General features: G+C 42.0%; 1 protein-coding gene across 2 annotated transcripts; it reads left to right on the top strand.

Moving 5' to 3' along the window:
- Positions 1-885: 885 nt before the first annotated feature.
- Positions 886-24159, top strand: LOC133559554 (zinc finger protein 318-like). 2 transcript variants are annotated; one of them, XM_061911414.1, is made up of 11 exons: positions 886-1439; positions 6177-6274; positions 8005-8434; positions 12754-13813; positions 13882-13940; positions 14966-15065; positions 15156-15457; positions 17713-17871; positions 18077-18173; positions 18339-18457; positions 19979-24159. In XM_061911414.1, the coding sequence occupies exons 1-11, from the start codon at positions 1035-1037 to the stop codon at positions 23639-23641; spliced, it is 6492 nt and encodes a 2163-aa protein (XP_061767398.1). In that variant the 5' UTR covers positions 886-1034; the 3' UTR covers positions 23642-24159. The 2 variants fall into 2 exon arrangements, with proteins under 2 accessions (XP_061767398.1, XP_061767397.1); XM_061911413.1 differs by having other exon boundaries at positions 17710-17871.
- The last annotated feature ends 1181 nt before the right edge of the window (positions 24160-25340 follow it).

Raw genomic sequence — 25340 nt, 5'->3', positions numbered from 1 at the left:
ACACCAGGGGTCGAGAACCTTTTTGGCTGAGAGAGCCAATAAGCCAAATATTTCAAAATGTATTTCCGTAAGAGCCATATAATATTTTTTTTAACACTGAAAACAACTAAACGCGTGCATTTTTAAGTAAGACCAACATTTCTACGGTATAAGAGGTCTATTATTCTTTGTAATAACATTGTTATTCTGAAGCTAACTGCTGAGGGGGCATGGCCTGCGGGCCTGCAGCGAACTGGGGTGTGCCAGGACAGGCCTCGAAATCAGCGACAGGTGCGTAGGTGGTCCACCTGGGCCTTGATATCTAATCACCTGTCGCTCTGTTATAAGCAGCAGCCAGGAGACGAGACGGGGTTGGGGCTGGAGCCAGAGCGCGAGCGAGAACGAAATGGAAAAATACAATTGCTGGAAAGCAACTGAGGGACTTATTGAAAAATAAATCAATATTGTAACCCTGAAACAGGCTCTCATTTCGGTGCTTGGTGGTCTAAAGAACCCCTACAGGGGCAAGCCCCACACTAATCAATAATAAATAAATAACTTCTTACCATTACGCAACTTCTTGAACAGGTGCGGTAGAAAAAGGATGGATGGAATAAAAATGCATGAGAATGTTTAATATTTTGAACGTTATTTTTAACACTATGATTACAAGCGGAATCATTCATTACTTATCATGTTAAGCAATGTCAGCTCAGATTTATCCGAGAGCCAGATGTAGTCATCAAAAGAGCCACATCTGGCTCTAGAGCCATAGGTTCCCTACCCCTGTGTTACGCCTTCAAAGTATTGACATAAAACCTTCATCTTTTTTAGGGCCCCGCGGGACAATTGTACCTTGTAGGAAGGGGGTGTGCCTGCAGGGGGCGCACAACGCCGCAATGTGTGGCGTTGTTAAGCCGAAGAAGAAGAAAAAGACAACAACGAAGGGAGCACAGTTTCACCCACTATGAAGGATGTTGTATTCCGGCTCCACTTTCACGTAAACCAATTACGTCCACTTGGACCGTCTGTTGGTGGTCACTCATTGGGGGAACATGTATCGCGGTCGGCCTCCACCGAGGGGACCTTACCCGCCATCTTTCGAGGGCCGCGGCCGACCGCCATCGCAGGCTTACCCACCTCCAGGCCGCGGAAGGAGCCGAGGCAGACCACACCACTCCGAGCCTTACCCACCACCAGGCCGCGGAAGGAGCCGAGGCAGACCTCCACACCACTCCGAGCCTTACCCACCACCAGGCCACGGAAGGAGCCGAGGCAGACCTCCACACCACTTCGAGCCTTACCCACCACCAGGCCGAGGCAGGTCTCCACACCACTCCGAGCACCACAACCTCGGCTATCCGGACCACCGGCGCTCGCCGCCGCACGGAAGACACCCTCCTTCGCCCTCAAGAGACTACCATGGTCAAGGGCACTCGTCCGGATCTCCGCACCGAGAGGTGAGTTTAGCATTGCGATAGTCAAACTTTTAATATGTAGCTGCATTGGCATCAAATGCTCCTGTTTAGTTTTATCTCCTGTCCGTCAAACAATGGAGGGAAGGATTGTTATCAACCGAAAAGTGTTTTCTGCCACATACAGTGCAGTGATGTCCAAAGTGTGGCCCGGGAGCCATCTGCTGCCCACAGTCTGCAGAATATTGTCGGAATAAACATTTAATAAAAAAACGATGTAATGAGCAAAAGCTGGAATGATGACACATAACTAGTAATTAGTAGGCATGTAACGAACAGAGGTGGGTAGAGTAGCCAGAAATTGTACTGAAGTAAGGGTACAGTTACTTTAGAAATGTATTACTCAAGTAAAAGTAAGGAGTAGTCACCCAAATATTTACTTGAGTAAAAGTAAAAAGTATGTTGTGAAAAACTACTCAAGTACTGAGTGATGAGTAACCTGATTACGGCAACAAATAATGCACAAAAACATAAAAATAGCAATGAGCAAATTCAGAGCCAGGAATATCTCTTAAACAACTAAAACAATAATATATATTAAATAATAGTACATTAAAATAAAATTAAAAACAATGGCACATTGAGCCACAATAACTTAACAGCACCATAGCCTCAGTAGGCATTCATTGATTTGATTGATTTATTAAAACGTGTATTAGTAGATTGTACAGTACAGTACATATTCCGTACAATTGACCACTGAATGGTAACACCCCAATAAGTTTTTCAATGTTTATCAATTACTTAGTAAATGACCAAGTCGAGGTGATCCACCTCATATATACATATACATACACACATATCATTTATACACACACATATCATACATACACACACAAATCATTTATACACACACATATCATATATATATATATACAGTATATAATTTATAGTTATTTATTTTGCCGCTTTTGTTCACATGTTGAAGGTGTTTTAATGAATATAAATGCATGTTTAACATATAGATTCCTATCTTTCATGAAGATAAGAATATAAGTTGGTGTATTAACTGATTCTGATAACTTGCATTGATTGGAGTCAGACGTCCACCTTTTCAAATGGAGAAAAAAAGTTCCTCTTTTCTGTCCAATACCACATGAAAGTCGTTGGTTTTTGGCATCTTATTTGTCCAGCTTCCATATCCGTTTTTATACACTTTACAAGAAATACATTGGCGGCAAACTCCGTGGCTTGCTAGCTTGTTTGCGCTGGCTTTCGGAGACTCTTATTTTGTTAGCGCAGGCGCGATGGAGCGGCACTTTTATTGTGAAGACAGGAACTGTGCGATCAGTCTTTAGGCTTTTGACGGGAAGTACGGTTGAAATAAAAAGTGTCTTTTTTCCTTTACACTTTTGATTGATTGATTAAAAATTTTATTAGTAGATTGCACAGTACAGTACATATTCCGTACAATTGACCACTAAATGGTAACACCCAAATAAGTTTTTTAACTTGTTTAAGTCGGGTCATGTGACCACCTGGCTCTGTTTGGCATGCGTAGATTCGGCTTTGAAGCTCTGTCATTAACCAAAACAAACATTAACAGATTGATTAAAAAAAGTAGCAAGTAGCGAGCTGAATGTAGATAAATGGAACGGAGTAAAAGTAGCATTTCTTCTCTATAAATATACTGAAGCAAAAGTAAAAGTATGTTGCATAAAAACTACTCGTAGAAGTACAATTTATCCCAAAAGTTACTCAAGTAAATGTAACTGAGTAAATGTAGCGCGTTACTACCCACCTCTGGTAACGGAAAACAAAAATGTTGGTTCGGTACGTACCTCGGTTCAGAGGTCACGGTTCGGTTCATTTTCGGAACAGTAAGAAAACAACAAAATATACAGTGGGGCAAAAAAGTATTTAATCAGCCGGAACAGTAAGAAAACAACAAAATATACAGTGGGGCAAAAAAGTATTTAGTCAGCCACCGATTGTGCAAGTTCTCCCACTTAAAATGATGACAGAGGTCTGTAATTTTCATCATAGGTACACTTCAACTGTGAGAGACAGAACGTGAAAAAAAATCCAGGAATTCACATTGTAGGAATTTTACATAATTTATTTATAAATTATGGTGGAAAATAAGTATTCGGCCAACCATTCAGAGCTCTCATTGATGGAAGGAGGTTTTGGCTCAAAATCTCACGATACATGGCCCCATTCATTCTTTCCTTAACACGGATCAATCGTCCTGTCCCCTTAGCAGAAAAACAGTCCCAAAGTATGATGTTTCCACCCCCATGCTTCACAGTAGGTATGGTGTTCTTGGGATGCAAGCCAGTATTCTTCTTCTTCCAAACACGACGAGTTGAGTTTTTACCAAAATGGATACATGGATGATACCGCAGAGGATTGGGAGAATGTCATGTGGTCAGATGAAACCAAAATATAACTTTTTGGTATAAACTCAACTTGTCGTGTTTGGAGGAAGAAGAATACTGAGTTGCATCCCAAGAACACCACACCTCCTGTGAAGCATGGGGGTGGAAACATCATGCTTTGGGGCTGTTTTTCTGCTAAGGGGACAGGACGACTGATCCGTGTTAAGGAAAGAATGAATGGGGCCATGTATCGTGAGATTTTGAGCCAAAACCTCCTTCCATCAGTGAGAGCTTTGAATGGTTGTCCAAATACTTATTTTCCATCATAATTTACAAAAAAATTATTTAAAATTCCTACAATGTGAATTTCTGGATTTTTTTTTCACATTCTGTCTCTCACAGTTGAAGTGTACCTATGATGAAAATTACAGACCTCTGTCATCATTTTAAGTGGGAGAACTTGCACAATCGGTGGCTGACTAAATACTTTTTTTGCCCCACTTTTTTGGTTATTTATCTACCAAATTTTCTAAATCTTTCACAAAAAATATTTTTCTTACTGGAATATTTGATGTGAAGTAATCGGAACCTTGGATAGGTCAATAATTCATAATAACGTTGATTTTGATTCAATATTATGTTTTGAGCAATGACAGTTTGAAATAAAAAAAAAACAGCTTTGTTTTATTAGTCAACATTGCCACTTTTTAAAATTACTTTTAACCTTCAAGCTTTTTTATTCCACTTTTGATATGTTTTTATTTTAATAGTGTTTTTAGAATGTGCCGTGGGCTTTTAAAAAATTAGCTGTGGGCCGCAAATGTCCTCCGGGGCAAGCTTTTGACATCCCTGCTATAGATAATAAAAAAAAATTATCTGATAAATCAACGGATAATAAGCAGAGCCTGGAGACGCATGCGCGTTTATCATAACTCTCTCGCTCTCTGCCCCTCCCTCACGAATGTTGCTGCTCGCACAATGTTTTTTTTTTTTACCCCTTCCTAACTCTGAACGTACATTAATACATGCAACCACACCTCAAAATGCCGAACATTTGAGGCATTTAAGAAAACCTGTCCTGACGGCCCCGCAAAAGAGAAAAGTCCGGTGAAAAGAGGACGTATGGTCAGTCTATTCGAGCCCGATCGCTGCAAGCACCGGACATGTCCTCTTTTGCTAGCAGCCTCAAATGTCCAGCATTTTGAGTATTGTTTACGTTACTTAATATGTCTGTGTGGAAACTCGTTCGGTATACCTCCCCACAGAACCGAAATCCCCCTACCAAAACGGTTCAATACAAAAACATGTACCGATACACCCCTAATAAATACCTTTGCCACATAAAAAGTAGGTTTGTTTGAAATACAAATAATGTTTGCTCTTAGAAAAACGGGCCCTGCATTGTTGCAGTTAACACCCATGATATACACACTTGAACGTGTCAAACTCAAAGCCTGTCAGTTATGTGGCCAGTGAAAGGGTGTAAATTAAAAAGCACTTTCTGGCCTTTTCTAAATGTATTTGTTCTATTAATTTTGACAGAAACATGTTGCATATGTTCTACACTTTAATATTATCAGATCACGCAACAAGATGTTCAAAGCGGGGTGTGCTGGTAATTGAAAAGGAACACCTAAATATCCGCCTGTCATCTTGTCTTACAATTTCAAAGCAAGTTTTCCATCAATCTGTTGGTAAAAAAAATATCAAAACCAGTTGTGTAACAAGGCTATGATATGTTTGTGTTCATGTATATTCATGTTACATGCGGCCCTCTGAGGACAGCCATAATTGCGACATGGCCCTCAATAAACACGAGTTTGAGCCCATTCAACAATACACTGATCGTAAAAATGGAAATAAACTGCCACTTGCTCATGCCTTTGACACTGCATTATGTCTATTAGGCGGCAGTGCGCCTAAAGGAAAGCAGTCAGCATGGAAATGAGAATGAGCACCATAAAAAGCTCTGAAAGGAGACACGCTATATTGTGTAAAAATTATGAATGTGTAAGAGATGCTATGAAGTGTGAAAATGTAAAAATAGAGAAACCTGAGCACTATTTTCCCAGGTTTAGTGGCAGCAAGTTACAGCCTTGCTCTAAAGGGCAATGTTCGCTCTCTTGCCTTGCATCATTTACGAACCACTTTAGTCTGACTAAGGTTCCTTTTGAAAAAAATCCAAAAATTGTCCAGGTGCCTTTTTCTCTTTTATCCACAATTTCTTCTCACTCCATGCAAAGAATCAATGGAAAAATACATTTATTTGGACATTTTTTAACACATGAACATTTATTTACAATGAACATTTATTAACACATAAACAAACACAAAAGTACCAAAAATCGGTACCACTGAGTATTGGTTGAAATGTAAACGTCGCCTTTTATTTTTACTCAAGAGGTCTGGCTCGCCCCGCCCGGGGCATCCAATCAACCACACCCTTGTCATCACCGTTGACAACGAGCTCACAGGCTCCACCTCGCATCACCACGACAGGTAAGGATTGAAGGAAATCCCAACACATTTTCCAAACTGCATTGGTTGACTGAAGTCGAAAAGGTTTATTTGCTTTTGAAATGTAAACACTGAACAGGCTGAGTGGAAACAATTGCGTCCATATTATTATTTTTCTTTTACTCGCTGTATTTCCCAGACTCTGGTGCACACCGGTAATAAGCCGCACCCACAAAATTTTATGGGGGGAAAGGAAGAATCCATTCGAGTAGAAATGCTATGGACAATTGGAAGACACTTGTACTCCCGGTTCAAAGCTTTAAACAGCAGGAAACACCTGTAGGCATTCACCCAGCAGCACCTGCAGTGAAACCAAAAGATGGCACCATAGGCACCTTTTTAGTGTTTTTGCATGTGTTTCATTAAAGGCCTTCTGAAACCCACTACTACCCACCACGCAGTCGGATAGTTTATATATCAATGATGAAATATTAACATTGCAACACATGCCAATACGGCCTTTTTAGTTTACTAAATTGCAATTTAAAATTTCCTGGGACTTTTTTCTTGAAAACGTCGCGTAATGGTGACGTGTACGCGTGACGTCATGGGCTGTTATGAATTTGAGCGCTGCACACACACACAGCTAAAAGTCGTCTGCTTTAACGGCATAATTACACAGTATTTTGGACATCTGTGTTGCTGAAATTTTTTTTGCAATTTGTTCAATTAATATTGGAGAAGTCACAGTAGATAGATGGAGTTGGGAAGTAGATAGATGGAGTTGGGAAGCTTTAGCCTTTAGCCACACAAACACACGGGGATTCCTTGTTTAAAATTCACGGAGTTGAAACTTTACTATGGATCACAGTGAACATGGATCCCGACCGAATGTCAACCGGCAGGTTTCGGTGAGAAAATTATTGTTAAAAAGTCGCCACTTACCGGATATCAGCTGAGCTTGCGCCTCCCGTACAGCTGCCGTCGACTTCCCCGAGACACTGCGCGTCAACACCCGCCGTGGACGTACACTTCCGACTATCAGGTACTATTAAACTCACTAAAACACTAGCAACACAATAGAAAGATAAGGGATTTCCCAGAATTATCCTAGTATATGTCTCTAAAAACATATGAATCCGTCTCAATGCAACGCGATTGCAATCGCGTTTTTTTTTTTTATTTAATATATATATATATATATATATATATATATATATATATATATATATATATATATATATATATATATATATATATATTTCGTAGTCCGTCGCTAATAATATCCTCAAACACGAATCCTTCATCCTCGCTCAAATTAATGGGGAAATTGTCGTTTTCTCGGTCCGAATAGCTGTTTTTGTTGGAGGCTCCCATTAAAATCAATGTGAATATATGAGGAGCCATCAACATGTGACGTCATCTTCTGCGGCTTCCGGTAGAGGCAGGGCTTTTCTCCAGTTGCGAACTTTATCGTGGATGTTCTCTACTAAATCCTTTCAGCAAAAATATGGCAAAATCGCAAAATGATCAAGTTTGACACATAGAATGGACCTGCTATCCCCGTTTAAAGAGGAAAATCTCATTTCAGTAGGCATTTAAGCCAGTCAGCAAAGAAAAATCCACAAATTAGCCGCACCGTTTTATAAGCTGCAGGGTGCAAAGCGTAGGACAAAAAGCACCGGCTTATGTTTTAAATATTGTTTTTTCTTTCTTTTTCTTTTTATCTTTTTGGGATGAAGCTTTACGCTTTGCTGTGTGTAATTCTGCAGGGACCTACACCTCAAGTATGAGCACTGTCACAGCCGAGGGCGAAGTCCGGACCGGAGCCGGGCAAAAAGTCGAGGACGCAGCAAGAGTCGGGCGAGGAGCAAGAGCCGGGCGAGGAGCAAGAGTCGGGCAAGGAGCAAGAGTCGCAGTTTGGACCGCAGCCGGGCTAAGAGCCGGGGTCGCAGTAAGAGCCGCCCTCGCCTCAGGTCTAGATCGAGGTCCAGATCCAGATCCAGAGGGAGGAGCCATGGTCGGTCCTCGCCAAGTCGGAACCGCAGCAAAAGCAGGAGTAGTCGAAGCAGCTCCAGCAGCAGAGACTTTAACCAGCAGCGAGGCGTTGGCCGCAGGACAGCGCTGGAGGACACCTGTAGTCTGCCCACCAGGTCCATACTGAAGAAACACAGCGAAAACGAAGACTCGCCATCACTAAGGGTGCGTTGCTGCCCGAATTTGGTATTAGCTTACTGCTCAAAGGGCATGATGCGTGCAGCAGACTACAACCCCATCATTCATGTCTAATGTTATTAAGGCCACTCGCTAGATGACATCATTAATAATTGTAATGTAGTGCTATCAACACACGAGTTCACCCTCGCTAGATGACATCATTAATAATTATAATGTAGTGCTATCAACACACGAGTTCACCCTCGCTAGATGACATCATTAATAATTGTAATGTAGCGCTATCAACACAGGAGTTAGCCCTCGCTAGATGACATAATTATGCTAGTGTAGCGCTGTCAACATGTTTGTTAGCCCTAGCTAGATGACATTAATAATGCTAATGTAGCGCTGTCAACACCAGTGTTTGCTTTGTTACTGAAAACCAGTAACTAGCTACAGTTACTAGTTACTTTATTTCAAAAGTATTTAGGTTATTAACTAAGTTACTTACACCAAAAAGTAATGCGTTAATGTGAAAAGTAACTAGTTATATTTTTAATTTTTTTAAGGCCCCCTTTAATGCCCTTTTAGCCTTCATTTCAGTACTGTTATTGCACTGGAGAATAATGCAATCTGTTGATCAACTTGACCTGCATTTCCATCACTGAACTCTGCAAAGCAATGTGGTCTACATACCACAAACAATGACAAAGATGTGTTTCAAATGGCCAATTTGTTTCAGGCCAGAACAAATTGACAAAACTATTTTAAATAGCTGCAACATAACATACATAAGTAACAAACAGCATAATAACAACATAGCTGTAAACCAAGGAAGACACACACTACATACACAAGGCCAAACCAGGTGTTTTTTTCTCTTAAAGGCCTACTGAAATGAGATTTTCTTATTTAAACGGGGAGAGCAGGTCCATTCTATGTGTCATACTTGATCATTTGGCGACAATGCCATATTTTTGTTGAAAGGATTTAGTAGAGAACATCGACAATAAAGTTCGCAAATTTTGGTGCTGATAAAAAAGCCTTGCCTGTACCGGAAGTAGCAGACGATATGCGCGTGACGTCACAGGTTGTGGAGCTCCTCACATCTGATCATTGTTTACAATCATGGCCACCAGCAGCGAGAGCGATTCGGACAGAGAAAGCAACGATTTCCCCATTAATTTGAGCGAGGATGAAAGATTCGTGGATGACTAAAGTGAGAGTGAAGGACTAGAAAGAAAAAAAAGCCTATACAGTGGGAGCGTTTCAGATGTTATTAGACACATTTACTAGGATAATTCTGGAAAATCCCTTATCTGCTTATTGTGTTACTAGTGTTTTAGTGAGATTATATGGTCGTACCTGTACAACTTGAAGGTCGGCCTCGCACCTTTCTTTAGGGTGGCGATGCCTATCTCTGCCCTTCGCAAGGGACCCTCTTCGAAACTCAACCTTTCGAAATGATCGCCGCATAATACACTGTACTTTGTGTGTATGGTCCAATCCAACCGTGTTCGCGTGACCTCTCTGTTCAATAGTAAAGCTTCACCGTCATCTTTCGGGAATGTAAACAATGAAACACAGGCTGTTTGTGTTGCTAAAGGCGGCCGCAATACACCGCTTCCCACCTACAGCTGTCTTCTTTGACGTCTCCATCATTCATTGAACAAATTGCAAAAGATTCAGCACCACAGATGTCCAGAATACTGTGGAATTATGCGATGAAAACAGACGACTTATAGCTGGGAATGGTGCTGGAACAAAATATCCTCTACAATGCGTGACGTCACGCGCACGTGTCATCATACCGCGATGTTTTTAGCAGGATACTTTGGTGCAAAATTTAAAATTGCAATTTAGTAAACTAACCCGGCCGTATTGGCATATGTTGCAATGTTGAGATTTCATCATTGATGTATAAGCTATCAGACTGTGTGGTCGGTAGTAGTGGGTTTCAGTAGACCTTTAAGGAATTGTGAAATAAAATCATGTCTGATGCCCAGAACACTCTACACATTTCCCCAGGTTTTGTGTAGAGATAAGGAAACATTGACCTGGCCCACTGGCATCCCTCTTTATGTTTGTGAACTTTATAGTCTATACATTTATAGTGATGTGATAATCAAACACTCTAGAAGTCCAGAATGAAATTGACCGAGTGTATGTACCTTCAGTGCTGAATGATGAGCAGAAGCAGAGTTTGGAGTGTCTTTTTTAGCTCGCTCTCCATTTTTATGTCCTCACTGTACAGGTGCCATTTGACGCCCGGTATCATGCTAATTAGCCGCCTGAAAGCGGGTGACTCCACTGTAGAAATAGCCTGCATGTTTTCTAGCACACATGCTGCAATGGCTCTATCAATGTTGTCCCGGCTAGCAGTGCCTCGTTAAAATCCAACCGCTGTTGCTTAGGAGGTGAAGTGTGTCTCTCTTTACTAGCTTCGTCGAAGCATGTTGCTTTTGTAGTTGTTTCAGCAGATTTGAATTGCTACGTTAGGATCTTTGATCCAAGACACAACTTACATTTATCTAAAATGTTCTTTGCTTTGTGGTCGACAAAAGAAAAGTAGTGAGAATATCTCCATATTTACGAACTCGGCTTCGGGCTTCGCCATGACGTCTTGTTAGTAAACACAGACACGCCCTCTCCCACACGTGTCGCCTCTTTTGTAGCACTCCAATGAAACACACTCAGATCTTCTCAGTTTCTAGCCGATACTGCGTTATGGAGTAACGCAACATGTAGTAACGGAAAGTGAGTTACTGAATATAAAAAAATAAAGCGTTTGATTACCGTTTACCGCTGAAAGTAACAGAGTTAGAGTAACGCGTTACTTAGTCCCAACACTGGTCAACATGCTGGTTAGCCCGAATTACCGTATTTTTCTGATTATAAGCCGCTCCGGAGTATAAATCGCACCGGCCGAAAATGCATATAAAAGAAGGAAAAAACATATAAGTCGCACTTTTGGGGGAAATGAATTTGATAAAACCCAACACCAAGAATAGACATTTGAAAGGCAATTTAAAATAAATAAAGAATAGTGAACAACAGGCTGAATAAGTGTACGTTATATGAAGCATAAATAACCAACTGAGAAGGTGCCTGGTATGTTAACGTAACATATTATGGTAAGAGTCATTCAAATAACTATAACATATAGAACATGCTATACGTTTACCAAACAATCTGTCACTCCTAATCGCTAAATCCCAATAAATCTTCCTCGGTGTCGCTTCTAAACAACACTTCCAACTCCAAAGGTAGACAATGCGCCGCTTCCTTTTCTGTCGATACGTCGCTTACGTCAGAGTCATCCTCAGTTGCAGTTCCAATTATTCCAGCCTTTCTGAATCCGGACAGACGTGTGTATATGTGACGATTGCTGATATACGCCTAGTCTCTTACGTGAATGAGATAAATTATATTATTTGATATTTTACGGTATTGTGTTACCGTATTTTTCGGACTATAAGTCGCAGTTTTTTTCATAGTTTGGCCAGGGGTGCGACTTATACTCAGGAGCAACTTATGTGTGAAATTATTAACAGGTTACCGTAAAACATCAAATATTATTTAGTTCATTCACGTAAAAGACTAGACGTATAAGATTTCATGGGATTTATCGATTGTTTGGTAAACGTATAGCATGTTCTATATGTTATAGTTATTTGAATGACTCTTACCACAATATGTTACGTTAACATACCAGAATCCTTCTCAGTTGGTTATTTATGCGTCATATAAAGTACACTTTTTCAGCCTGTTGTTCACTATTCTTTATTTATTTTAAATTTCCTTTCAAATGTCTGTTCTTTGTGTTGGGTTTTATCAAATAAATTTCCCCCAAAAATGCAACTTATACTCCAGTGCGACTTGTATTAGTTTTTTTCCTTCTTTATTATGCATTTTCGGCAGGTGCGACTTATACTCCGAAAAATACGGTAATAATTTCACACATAAGTCACTCCAGAGTATAAGTCGCACCCCCTGTCAAACTATGAAAAAAACTGCGATTTATAATCCGAAAAATATGGGAGATGACATCATTAATAATGTTAGTGTCGTGCTGTCAACACGCTTACTAGGCCTAGCTAGATGACATCATTAATAATGCTAGAGTAACCCTGTCAACACGCTAGTTAGCCCTAGCCAGATGACATCATTAATAATGCTAGTGTAGCGCTGTCAACACGCTAGTTAGCTTGAGCTAGATGACATCATTAATAATGTTAGTGTAGCGCTGTCAAGATGCCAGCTATCTCCGCAGCACATCTTTCCTATTTTTCCTTTATTCATTAATTTTCCTCTCAACTATCTAAAAAGCGTCGTCACTGAGACGCGTCTGGCTTTTGTTTCAGAGCACAGACTCGCCGAGAGGGGCGGCGGGGTCCACCATTTCTACCGTGGCCGAGCAACTGCTGCAGGCTTGCAAAGGGATGGAGCCGGCCGCCATGGCGTCCATGTTGGTGCAGCTACAGTCCGACCCGCTGATCGCTCAGAGTGTGAATATCAAGGAGATCGTCGACCTGCTGGAAGCCGGCATGAGCGGAGGAGCGGAGAGCCCAGAAAAGACGGCGGCGGACATGGACGACGAGGAGAAGTTCCTGTACGGGGAATCTTTGGAGCCCAAATATTCGGCGCAGTCTCAGCCGGCCCAGAGCCACACGTTTGATCTTTACAAGGACGTAACGAAGAAGGCACAGTACAGCGATTATCTGCCTCGCGCCGCCTCCCCCATGTATGGCACCCCGCCTGTGGCGTTGCCCCACCTCCAGGCCCCTCCTACCACCAGCGACGTGGACGCCATCTGGCCTCCCTCCGTCCTCAAGCCCAACAGCGCCGCCCCGGTGTCGACTTCTGCCCCCGAGTCAGAAGAGGTGAGGCACAAGCAGGATTCGGACGAGTACCAGAACATCCAGGACTTGCTGAAAACCATCGGCTTGGACCTCGACGTGACCGAAATAACTAAAATGGCCGCCAGGACCAAGGAGCGGCTGGAGGGAAACGAATCCGCCCGCAAAATGCCGACGAAGCGCAGACGCCGCTCGTCCAGCAGCTCGGAGGACAGCCGCAGGAGGCGGAGCCACAGTAGTAGTAGTAGCAGCAGTAACAGCAGCAGCAGCTCAGGCACCAGCGGCGACGCCGCCGCCAAAGAGTCGCAGCAGCAAGCATCCAACACTACGACGGCACCGCCCGTGCTGCCCGTCCCCTCCTACCCACCACCCCAGGTGCACATGATGCCCGCCGCCTACCGGCCCGCCGCCTACCAGCCCACCGGCTACGGCCAGTACGGCAGCTTTGTGCCATACACACAGCCGCAGTGGTCGCCCATGTACCCGGCCCCCAACAAAATCCACCCCTCCCTGCCGTACAACCAGCCGTACGACCAACAGTCACCTCCCGAGCGCAAGGTCAAAGGTCAGTCGCCGTCCCAATGTCCGACATTAAGACGTCACCCACGTGACTTTTCTCTTCCTCTTCGCCAGTGTCTCCCGTCCTCGTCCAGGTGTCAGAGCAGGAAAACAATGAGAGCGAGAAGCAGAAGGTCGGTGTCTTAGTCTGGGGTAAACGATATCATTATGTATCGCAGTGGTAAATGATATCATGTATGGCAGTAGACACCTCATCTATCTATCAATTAAAAATGCGTTCGATATAACGGATCGTTTTTTTTTCCAGGCCAAAGTGGCCATTATTTCTTTGACTGTGGTTGATACTGTCACCTGATTGGCTGTAAGCATGTCACGCCCACTGATCAGGGATCACTTCTTGTGTTGCTCGGTTATCAGAAAGACATTAAAGTGCCTTTGTTCATGCAACCAACCTTGCTTTTATTTTTCACCTTTTTTTCGACGAAGAACAAAATGTTTTATCAAACACATTTTTTATTGATATACAAAAAAGGAACAAAATGATCGAACGTCTTATCATACGCATTCTTTATAGAAATCAATAACTGATAAAAAGAAAAATAAGTTATTGAATGCATTTTTTATAAAAAAAAGAAAAGAAAAAAGTTTTGTAGAACGCATTTTTCATTGAAATCAATTACTCTTACCAAAAAAATGATCAAACTTTTTAATCGAGCGCATTTTTCAAAATCGCTAACTCAGGCAAAAGAAAACAAAATATTGAGCGTTTAAGCGAAAGCATTTTTGATTGAAATTGATTACTTTGATAAAGTAGGAAACATTTTTTATTTAAAAATAATACATTACTCTAAAAAATTTATGTAATATCAAACACATTTTTTATCGATTTAGATTACTCTGACAAAAATAAGAAAACAATTATCGAAGGTTTCATCAAACGCATTTTCTATTAAAAAGTATTACTCCTACAAAAAAGATACAACATTTCCGAACGTTTGATCAAACACATTTTTCATAGAAATCAATTACTTGGACAAAAAAAGATTATCGAACGTATTTTTTATTGATATTACGTCTCTTGTAATATACATTGATATTGTTTCATCGCCCAGCCGTGACTCATTTATGCCAAATATCCGGTGATAAACATTTTCGGACACATGATCATTACGACCTATGACCTTGTCACACTGTGCAGGTACTGGAGGAGCGGGAGAACCTGAAACGGGAGCGGGACATGCGGATGAAAAAGAAGGAATACCTCATGAAAGAATTGGAGGAGCTACGCAAGCAGCAAGGTTCTACCGTGTGGCGGCCATGTTGACTCGGTGGGGGCGGCACCCTAGCACTAGCTGACTGGCCGGCGGCCATGTTTGTTGTGCTTTCAGGTGAGATGCTGAGGAAGAAGAGGCGAGAGAAAGATGGCCACAAAGACCCGCTGCTGCAGGAGATCGGCCACCTGCAGGAGGACGTCATCGAACAGATCTCCAACCTCCGCAAGGAGCACGAGGCCGCAGAGAAGAAACTCTGCGAGATCGACAAAGTGGCGCTCATCCTGGGGCTGAGCTCTTCCGATCGCCCCCACAGGCTGGCTGACACGCAGGAGGACGACGCCTCGCAACCCCGCGGCAAAATTCAGGCGATCGAGCACAGCTCTGGACACCAACAAGATGGCAGCATTTCTCAGAAGGTATGTTAGTGAGCTATTTTTTAATGAATTGCAATTCTTAATTTATTTAAAATATCTAGTTATTTTTCTATATATGTTATTATTTTTTAATCCGTCCTGTCTAGCCAAATCATATTGTTGATGTAGATCAGAGGTGTCTAGCGAGGGCCACTTTTGTACATTTTGTAAATGAAAATCACTCAAACCAAAACAATGTAGGTAAACATATGCTAACATTTGGAAAAACACTTCTACATCTTAGCTTTGTGTTATAGATATCAAAGCAATAAAATCATTCATGATTATTTTAATAATGATTTTATTTGTATTTATGTAAACTGTGCTCTAAAACGGTGGTTCTCAAATGGGGTACTTGAAGGTATGCCAAGGGGTACGTGAGAGTTTAAAAAAATATTCTAAAAAATAGCAACAATTCAAAAATCCTTAATAAATACATTTATTGAAAAAATACATCAACAAAATATGAATGTAAGTTCTTAAACTGTGAACAGAAATGCAATAATGCAATATTCAGTGTCTACAGCTAGATTTTTTTGTGGACATGTTCCATAAATATTGATGTTAAAGATTTCTTTTTTTGTGAAGAAATGTTTAGAATTAAGTTCATGGGTCCAGATGAATCTCTATTACAATCCCCACAGAGGGCACTTTAAGTTGATGATTACTTCTATGTGTTGAAATCTTTATTTATAATTTAATCACTTCTTTATTTTTCAACAAGTTTTTAGTTATTTTTATATCTTTTTTTCCAAATACTTCAAGAAAGACCACTACATATGAGTGATATTTTGCACTGTTATACAATTTATTAATCAGAAACTGATGGCATAGTGCTGTATTTTACTTTTTTATCTCTTTTTTTTCAACCAAAAATGCTTTGCTCTGATTAGGGGGTACTTGAATTAAAAACATGTTCACAGGGGGTACATCACTGAAAAAAAGGTTGAGAATTATTGCTCTAAAGTAGGCTTGTATTTACTAATTTTGCTATTATACCGTCAACTGAAACGCTTTTGAGGGCGTTAGTACACTCAAAACCATATCATGTCTCACAAGAAATGACCTCATTCAGTAAGACGCTCAGGTTGTCGGCCATTTTGGTTTTCAGGTCCCATTTTTGGGGGATTTGGTCCCGTTTAATTTTTCATAGTTTTTTTCCTAATTTGGGACATGTTTAGTTTGTGTATAGAATGTGTCGCGGGCCAATAAAATTTGAGCTGCGGGCCGCACTTTGGACACCTCTGATGTAGATGATCATATCTGCTGTACAGGTATGTGGCAATGGGGGTGTGGTCAGTATGACATCATCAAATATATGATTATTTGCAGCGATGCATATATTTTCTTTTAAAAGGCTAAACAAATGTTTTGTATATTTAAAGAAAATATGTGGTTTTAGTTAATAATAATAACATAAATGTTATGATTCTCCCGGGAAAATCGGGAAGTTTGGCAAGTATGCTTGCAGTGTGTATATAAAACGTTGATGGAGGGTTTTGAAGTTGTTTTAGAGGCTTTGAAGGCTACAACAGCGACTCTCATTAGTCGCATCTTCCAAGTGATTTTTAACATCCTAAAAAAGAGACGTGTGTTCTTGTCCCTCATAATGATTGTGAACAATAGGCAAAATACCCAAAAAAGTGCAGTTGTTTTCATATAAAGAAAATTATTTCATGTAAAAAATAAAAATTGATTTAAAGGTGCGGCGGCATATGTCTTTCAGTGGCCGCGCACCAGGGTCATTTACGTGTAGTGGAAACCCTGAATTAACTTTAGAAAAGAGAAGTGTTGAATACTTCTCAAGTTGCCTTATTTGTATTTGACTTTATTAAATGTTTGGGTATAATTTTAATAAACAAAATCAACTGTCATTTAAGGAATACGAAGATTCATCACAGTTTAATGGAGGAATGTTGTTCATAGGACTGGCACGCAATGTTGTTAAAAAGTACTGATTTTAAATCGGAAATTGGTTCTGAATCGAATCGTGTGGTGCCCAAAGATTCACAGCCCTGTAGGTTTGAGTCTTCACAAGGAACACGCTAAGACATGCAGAAGTATAACTGGAATCATTTGAATTAGAAGTGACATCTTGTGAATTGTTCAAATAAAGTTCCTTCATCTCATTTGTGCTGATGAGCATTTTTATGCCTGGCAGGTAAGAAAACTTTATTTATTTATTTATTTATTTTAAACCAGACTTCTGCCCTCACGGAACATAACGCTAACTCTCCTCCGTCTTTATTTCTTAGGAGAAAGTCACGGAACCCAAGGCGCCTGTCATTTCACAGACTCCGCCCCCTGACCCTTTTGAGTACTACGACGCCGGCAACCACTGGTGTAAAAACTGTAACACCACCTGCGGGTCCATGTTTGATTTTTTTACCCACTTGCACAGCAAAACACACTGGAAGGTTTGTTTTGTTTTTCTTGTGTTTTTGTTCTTTGAATACTTTGATTGGAAAATAGTCATGCTAGCATGCTGAAGCTAGCGTAGTATGGTAATGATGTGATGAGCTTATAATTACTTGATATTTTAGAAGTGTTGCAACTTCCTACTGCTCGTCAACGTTTTTGTTCGTCGCTTGACACGTTTGCTAATGTTTCCTCTTGGTCCAGACGCTGGACCCTTACCACAGGCCTTGGGCTTCGTCGCCGTCCAAAGTCCTTCAGAGCAAACCACCAACAGAAGAGAAGCTAACAAAACCGGCCAAAGGTACTTGGATGACATTTTTACCTTCGGGACGACTCGCGTCTTCATCATTATCGTTGTCGTCGTACCAGCCAGATAAAAGAGTCAAACCTTCGCCTTTCTTTCATTTCCTGCTCTTTTCTGTAGCGCCTCCTTGTGGATTTTTAAAATGTGCGACGTGTCTCGCAGGTTCCGAGTTCCTACTTCCTGTCCGTGGATTTTTTTGTCTGCTGTGTGAGAAGTTCTTTGGAGACGCCATCTGTGCAGAAGAGCACACCACCACTCACTTTCACAACGACTGCTACAAGGTACACACTTTAGTCGCCGCCCAGTGGTGCTCATTCATGCGACTGTCACGTCTTAGCTTAGAGAGCTAATAAAGCAACCACGAATAAATGAGCAAGCAGAACATGCGTGTGTAGTCACGAACATAGTTCCGTACAGTGCATCATTCACTTTTTCCCCAATTTCTTATGTTACTGCCATGTTCTAATATGTAATAACTGTTTGTCCTCAAAATTCTACATACAAAACACTGTAATGACAAGGTTAAAGTTTTTTTTTCTTAATTTTTGCTAATGTATTTGAATAAAATAATAGGAAATCATAAGTATTCACAGCATTGGCCGTGAAGTTCCAAAGTGAGCTTAGGTGCATCCTGTTTCAGCTGATCGTCCTTGAGATGTTTCACAGCTTCATTGGAGTCCACCTGTTGTAAATTTAGTTGGTTGGACATGATTTGGAATGGCACACACGTCTTTATAGAAGGTCCCACACTTGACAGTGCACGCAGACAGCGCACACAACAAGAATAAAGTCCAAGGTATACCTCCAGGACAGGATTGTCTCCAGGCACAAATCTGAGGAAGTGTATGGAAAAATATCTACTGCCTCAAAGGTCCCAATGAGCACAGTGGTCTCCTTCATTCGTAAATGGAATAAGTTTGGGACCACCAGGACTCTTCCTATAGATGAGCGATTGGGGGAGAAGGACCCTCGTCAGGACGTTGACCAAGAACCCCGTGGTCACTCTGTCAGAACTACAGCATTCATCTGTGGAGAAAGTAAAGCCCTTACAGAAGACAACCATCTCTGCAGCTATCCACCAATCAGGCCTGTATGGTAGACGCAATTCCTTTGTAATAGTTTTCCATGATGCACCTGAAAGACTCTCAGACCAGGAGAAACTAAATTATCTGGTCGGCCGAGACAAAGATCTTATTCTTTGGCGTGAATGCCAAGCGTCATGTTTGGAGAAAACCGCTCATCCCCTGACCAATACCATCCCTACAGTGAAGCACGGTGGTGGCAGCATCATTCTGTGGGATTGGTTTTCAGCGGCAGGAACTGGGAGACTAGTCAGGATAAAGGGAAAGATGAATGCAGCAATGTACAGAGACATCCAACGCTTCCCATCCAACCTGATGGAGCTTGAGAGGTGCTGCAAAGAGTATTGGTTGAAACTGCCCAAAGATATGTGTGCATCAACAAAGTACTGAGCAAAGGCTCTGAATATTTAAGTACAATTGATTTCATAGTATTCTAATCAATTGCTCAAAATTTCCAAGGAAAAAATGATTTTAACAAACCAAAATATGGAAAAAGTGAAGCGCTCTGAATACTTTCAGGATGCACTGTGTGTACTTCAGGTTTGACCGGGCCTCAGAGTTGCGTCTTTTGTAGCTTAGTTTGAGGAAGTCTGTTTGTGTAATGGTTTTTCCACTCGCATAGGTTTTAATAAACGCTGCCGCTCACAAACATGTATTCATTCCGAGAGTCCTCCATGAGTTTAAAGACATTTGACTTGTGTTTTTCCTGCCCTATTCCAGAAAAAAATGTACGAGAATCCGCTGTACGAGCAGAGAAGGAACCTGGACCGGCAAGCAGGGCTGGTCGCTGACGCCACTGCAAAGAAGCTGGAGAAGGACAAAAGCGGCAAAAAGAAAGCCAAGAAAGAAAAACGAAATAAAGAGCGTGTATTGAAATTGGGAAAAGAGGAAGAGAAGGCAAAAGCTCTGAAGAAAGAGGAGGAGACTCGAGACAAGCACAGTCCTTGTCGCAGCAAGAAATACGAGGATGAAAAGTACGAGTCCAAGAAGAAGGACAAGTACTATCCTGACAGAGAGGAAGACGTCAGGCTCAAGTACAGCAGGAGAGATGAGAAGGAGCCAGGTGTCCGTTGTTATCGACATCACAGACAGGAAGAAGACAGGTACGACCGACGGCCCCGATACAACCCGAGAGACGAGGACAAGCACAAATTTGCCAAATATTCCGAAGGCTCTTCCAAACACGAGCGTGAACGAGAAGTCAGGAGCGTGGAGAAGGACACGTCAAACAAAAGCCCAGCCACACCAGAAGCAAACAAGCAACCGAAGCCTTACGATCCGCCCAAAGTCATGAGTGGACCGAGTCCGGCAATGAGAGCTAAACTTCGCAAGCAAAGCTTGGAAGCCGCCAAGCACGCAGCAGTGACCCTGGCACCTACCTGTGGGGGGTTTACCTGGAAGAAAAAAGAGAGTTCGCTGGCTTTGGATGCCAAGAAAGAGGCCGTCCAGTTCATCAAGGAGGAGGAAGAAGCCTTGAAAAAAGCCAAAGCCACGAACATAGCTGACGGTATTTCCACTGACGAAACTTTTGCACAGTATTTAGCCCGTGCCCAAGAGATCGCTCAAAAGATGTGTGGGGATAGAAGGACCATGCCTTGGGCGTCAAATGCGGTCAAACAATCTCAGATCCAACCCAGCGTTCCTGACCCTGCCTCAGAATTCAATACAACAGTCATGACAGGAAAAGCCGCACCGTTTGTAAAACCCCAGAGCTCAGGTCATCCAACAGAGATTAAACATATTTTCGCAGTTTCTAACACAAAGTCTGGTCCTCCTCCCCCTGTGTCTTATCCTGACCCACTTGTTAAATCTCTCCCACGGTTTCTGGTTCCTTGTGTCCCACTTGTGTCTAAATCTGTGCAACGGTTTCCTTGTTCTACTGGCCCAGCAGTCCCCAGACCAGTTCTGACTGTGTCTCAGCCTGCCTCGTTAGTCCCCAGCCTCGCTCCCGCTGTGTCTCAGCCTGCCTCCTCAGTCTCCAGCCTAGCTCCGACTGTGTCTCAGCCTGCCTCTTCAGTCCCCAGCCTAGCTCCGACTCTGTCTCAGCCTGCCTCCTCAGTCCCCAGCCTAGCTCCGACTGTGTCTCAGCCTGCCTCCTCAGTCCCCAGACTAGCTCTGACTGTGTCTCAGCCTGCCTCCTCAGTCCTCAGCCTAGCTCCGACTGTGTCGCAGCCTGCCTCCTCAGTTTCCAAAGCATCTCCACCCGCATCTTTATCATTAATTAGTCCTGATCCGAAACTGTCTGGGCTTGAGCCATTGGTGGCTGACCCAGTTCCCCAAGAATCGAAACCTTACACGGCAGACACCGCTCCATTTGAAACATTAACAAACGAGCCAGATGTGGCAGCTCCCGGTGTCCCCGAGAGTGAGCAGGCTCAGGCCGTGTTTGTCAAGCCCCCACCGTTCATCAACTCAAGTGAAGGATCTAAGAGGTCTGAGAAACCAAAAAGTAACCTGGCTGCAGCCAAAGCCCAGGACTTATTTGGCATCCTCTACAGCAGCATAGACAAGCCAGGACCTTTGTCATTTACAAAGTCGACAACAGCCAACGGGGGTGAAAAGAGAAGCACCCAGTCCATTAGCAGTCCTTCTCCCAGCCAACAAGCCCCACAACCTTCTAACACACCTCAGCATACACAAAATGTTGTGCCACATACCCCAGAACCAGAGTCCCAGTTGGATATTCACATTGAATCTGTTTGGTCTTTACAGACTGGCTTGGACTTAGCATCTGAGAGGGTTCAGAGTTCGCATGATCATGAACCTGCCAAGACAGAACCCACGTCACAAAGTCAGCATGAGGAAAAAACATTTTCCGAACCCAAAATACACAATAACCCAATACAAGACCTTCTTGAATCTGCTGATATAGCAGCACCCACATCACAAAGTAAAGAACAGGAAAAAACATTTTCCGAACCCATAATACACAATAACCCAATACAAGACCTTCTTGAATCTGCTGATATAGCAGCACCCACATCACAAAGTAAAGAACAGGAAAAAACAGTTTCTGAACCCAAAATACAAAACGATATCCCAATTCAAGACCTTCTAGAAACACCTCCAATCACGGATCATGAATCCACACCTTGTCCTAGCTCTGAAAAAAAATCTACTTGGTCTTTACAGACTGGCTTGGACTTGGCATCTGAGAGAATTCAGAGTCTGCATGATCATGAACCTGTTAAGACAGCACCCACGTCAGAAAATCACCATGAGGAAAAAACAGTTTCCGAACCCAGAATACGTGATACTCCAATACAAGATCTTCTAGAACCTGCTGATATAGCAGCACCCACGTCACAGAGTCCAGAACAGGAAAAAAAAGTTTCTGAACCCAAAATACACAACAATACCCCAATTCAAGACCTTCCAGAACCTACTAGGATAGCACCCATGTCACAAAGTCAACATGAGGAAAAAAAAGTTTCTGAAACCAAAATACCAGACGAAACCCCAATTCAAAACCTTCCCGACCCTGCTAAGATAACACCTACATCACAAAGTCAGGAACAGGAAAAAGCAGTTTCTGAATCCAAAATACACAATGATACCCCAATTCAAGACCTTTTAGAAACACCTCCAGTCACTGATCATGAATCCACACCTTGTCTTAGCTCTGAAAGAAAACCTGCTTGGTCTTTACAGACTGACTTGGACTTGGCATCTGAGAGGGTTGAGAGTCCGCATGATCATGAACCTGCTAAAACATTACCCACGTCACAAAGTCAGCATGAGGAAAAAAATGTTTCCGAATCCAGAATACATGATACCCCAATACAAGATTTTCTAGAACCTGCTTATATAGCAGCACCCATATCACAATGTCCAGAACAGGAAAAAACAGTTTCTGAACCTAAAATACACAACGATACCCCAATTCAAGACCTTTCAGAACCTACTGTGATAGCACCCATGTCACAAAGTCAACATGAGGAAAAAAATGTTTCTGAAACCAAAATACCCGACGATACCCCAATTCAAAACTTTTCCAAACCTGCTAAGATAACACCTACATCACAAAGTCAGGAAAAGGAAAAAACTGTTTCTGAATCCAAAATACACAACGATACCCCAATTCAAGACCTTCTAGAAACAGCTCCAGTAACGGATCATGAATCCACACCTTGTCTTAGCTCTGACACAAAAACCGCTCAAAAGAGAAGTCCTCCCATTCGCACCACCCCTGTACGACAAACACGATCCAAAACCAGATCCCAGACCAGGCAGCAGCAATTTCATGTCCAGTCAGAACCAGAACCAGCCTTAGGATTTTCTGACTTAAACATCGTGGAATTCTGGGATCACGACTCTGGGCCACATCAAGGATGCAAGGAGATTCCCGAAGCGATGGAAACATCTGAAAATGTTCCCAGTTGATTTTTAAATTAGACGGGGTGGGACTGAGAATCCGGAATGATGAATTCAGCCAATGAAGTTTCCAGGATCATAGATCCACAGGATCAAACTTTTGTCTGCTGAGAATAGTTGCTTTTGCAACGCTATTACTTTTGATCCCGGATTCCATTACAGTTATTCCTCTGTTATACAGGGATTAGTTCGGTCCTGACAGAAACCCATTCAGTGTATTTTGTTTTATTTAAAAAACAAACATTTGTCTTTCCAAAGCTGTAAAGAAAGTAGAGGAAGACTCCAAGTCAGGATGGTTCCCCGTCTAGTTCTGCTTCATTTAATCGTCGTAGCTTCTGCCTCACGCTCGCTCGGAAATTTGCTCAGACTGCATTTTTCTGCTGGTCTGACACGGGATGCATGCCCACTTAGTCCAGGACCTTGGCGTGTGCTCAATCCGGGAAGGAGATGAACTCCCTCAGTGTACATAATTCACATCCGTTTGTCTAAAGTTGTTTTTTATTAAAAGTTCCTTTGAGGAAAAACTGCTGCTTCTTGTGATGTTTGATCAAGAGTCCAGATCTATGCGTGGTTTTATCAATAAAGTAATTATTGTTACTTTACCTTTAGAAGTAATCATAACCAAAAGTGCTCCTTTACAGACTACATTCATACTGCAGGGTTGAATGTCATATTTGGAATTGTCTTTAAAATCCGATCTTTTTAGCGGCCATTAAATTTGACCTGGAAACAGACATAATTGGTCATTTCAAGGATTTCGTGGGATCAAAGTCAACATTTTCTGAACCAAACTATTGCACGTAGAAGATTAAGGAAGTATTTTGGCTCACGCAGTTTTACGGCATATTTTGCTTCGGTTTTTCTGCTCTGTTAACTGTTTCTTCCGTAACCGTCAATTTTGGCGAATAATTATGAGGCCTCTCGCATTTTAGGTCGTTCTAGTCGGATGAATGCAATCTGAGCGCAGGACGCATCGCATAAATTTACGATTTGATTCCATGTACAAACGAGGCCTGGGTCAGATATGAAAAAAATCTCGACTTAGATTGGCCGGATCTAGTCTTAGACCAGTGGTTCTTAACCATATTGAAGGTACCGAACCCCACCAGTTTCATATTCGCATTCACAGAACCCTTCTTTAGTGAAAAAAAAAATATATATATAGATATATATATTTTTTTTTTTTCAAATGAACCGTGCATGAACATCATCTTGTTCAAAGAACAAAACCAACACAGTGCATGAACTCACAACAAATTACACACTTGCAAATCAGAATGACTTCTGCTCTTACCGTATCCATAATACGTTGATAGGGAGACGTTTTTATTTGCACGATGAGTTGGGTTTGTCTCGACCTCCGCGGCGGAGGCTCCACCGAACCTCTGAGGCCGACTCACCGAACCCCTAGAGTTCGATCGAACCTAGGTTAAGAACCACTGTCTTAGACTTATATTGGTCGGATCTAGTCTTACACATAGATTGGTTGGATCTAGACTTTGAGTGGTCGGATTTAGTCTTGGACTTGGACTTTATATGCAAAATTGTGTTTCATTGTGTCCAGCTGAGATAGGCTCCAAAGACCCCGAAAGGGATAAGCGGTAGAAGATGGATGGATGGATGGATGTATCCATTCAACCATATCCAATTGTACTTACAATCCACAAAGTATATGACAATGCGGCCTAAACATTGCAAAATACCACAA

The sequence above is a fragment of the Nerophis ophidion genome, linkage group LG09 (genome assembly GCF_033978795.1).
Source record: "Nerophis ophidion isolate RoL-2023_Sa linkage group LG09, RoL_Noph_v1.0, whole genome shotgun sequence".
NCBI lineage: Eukaryota > Metazoa > Chordata > Actinopteri > Syngnathiformes > Syngnathidae > Nerophis > Nerophis ophidion.
Note: the sequence above shows the minus strand (reverse complement) of the source record. Positions and strands in the feature narration are given on the sequence as shown.

What these genes read in the sequence shown, in the direction of transcription:
- LOC133559554 (XM_061911413.1), top strand. Translation starts at nt 1,035, where the DNA reads ATGTATCGCGGTCGGCCTCCACCGAGGGGACCTTACCCGCCATCTTTC. An exon ending in ATGAGAGCGAGAAGCAGAAG is followed by an intron (nt 13,941 to 14,965) that starts GTCGGTGTCTTA and finishes CACACTGTGCAG; the next exon opens with GTACTGGAGGAGCGGGAGAA. An exon ending in TTCACAACGACTGCTACAAG is followed by an intron (nt 18,458 to 19,978) that starts GTACACACTTTA and finishes GCCCTATTCCAG; the next exon opens with AAAAAAATGTACGAGAATCC.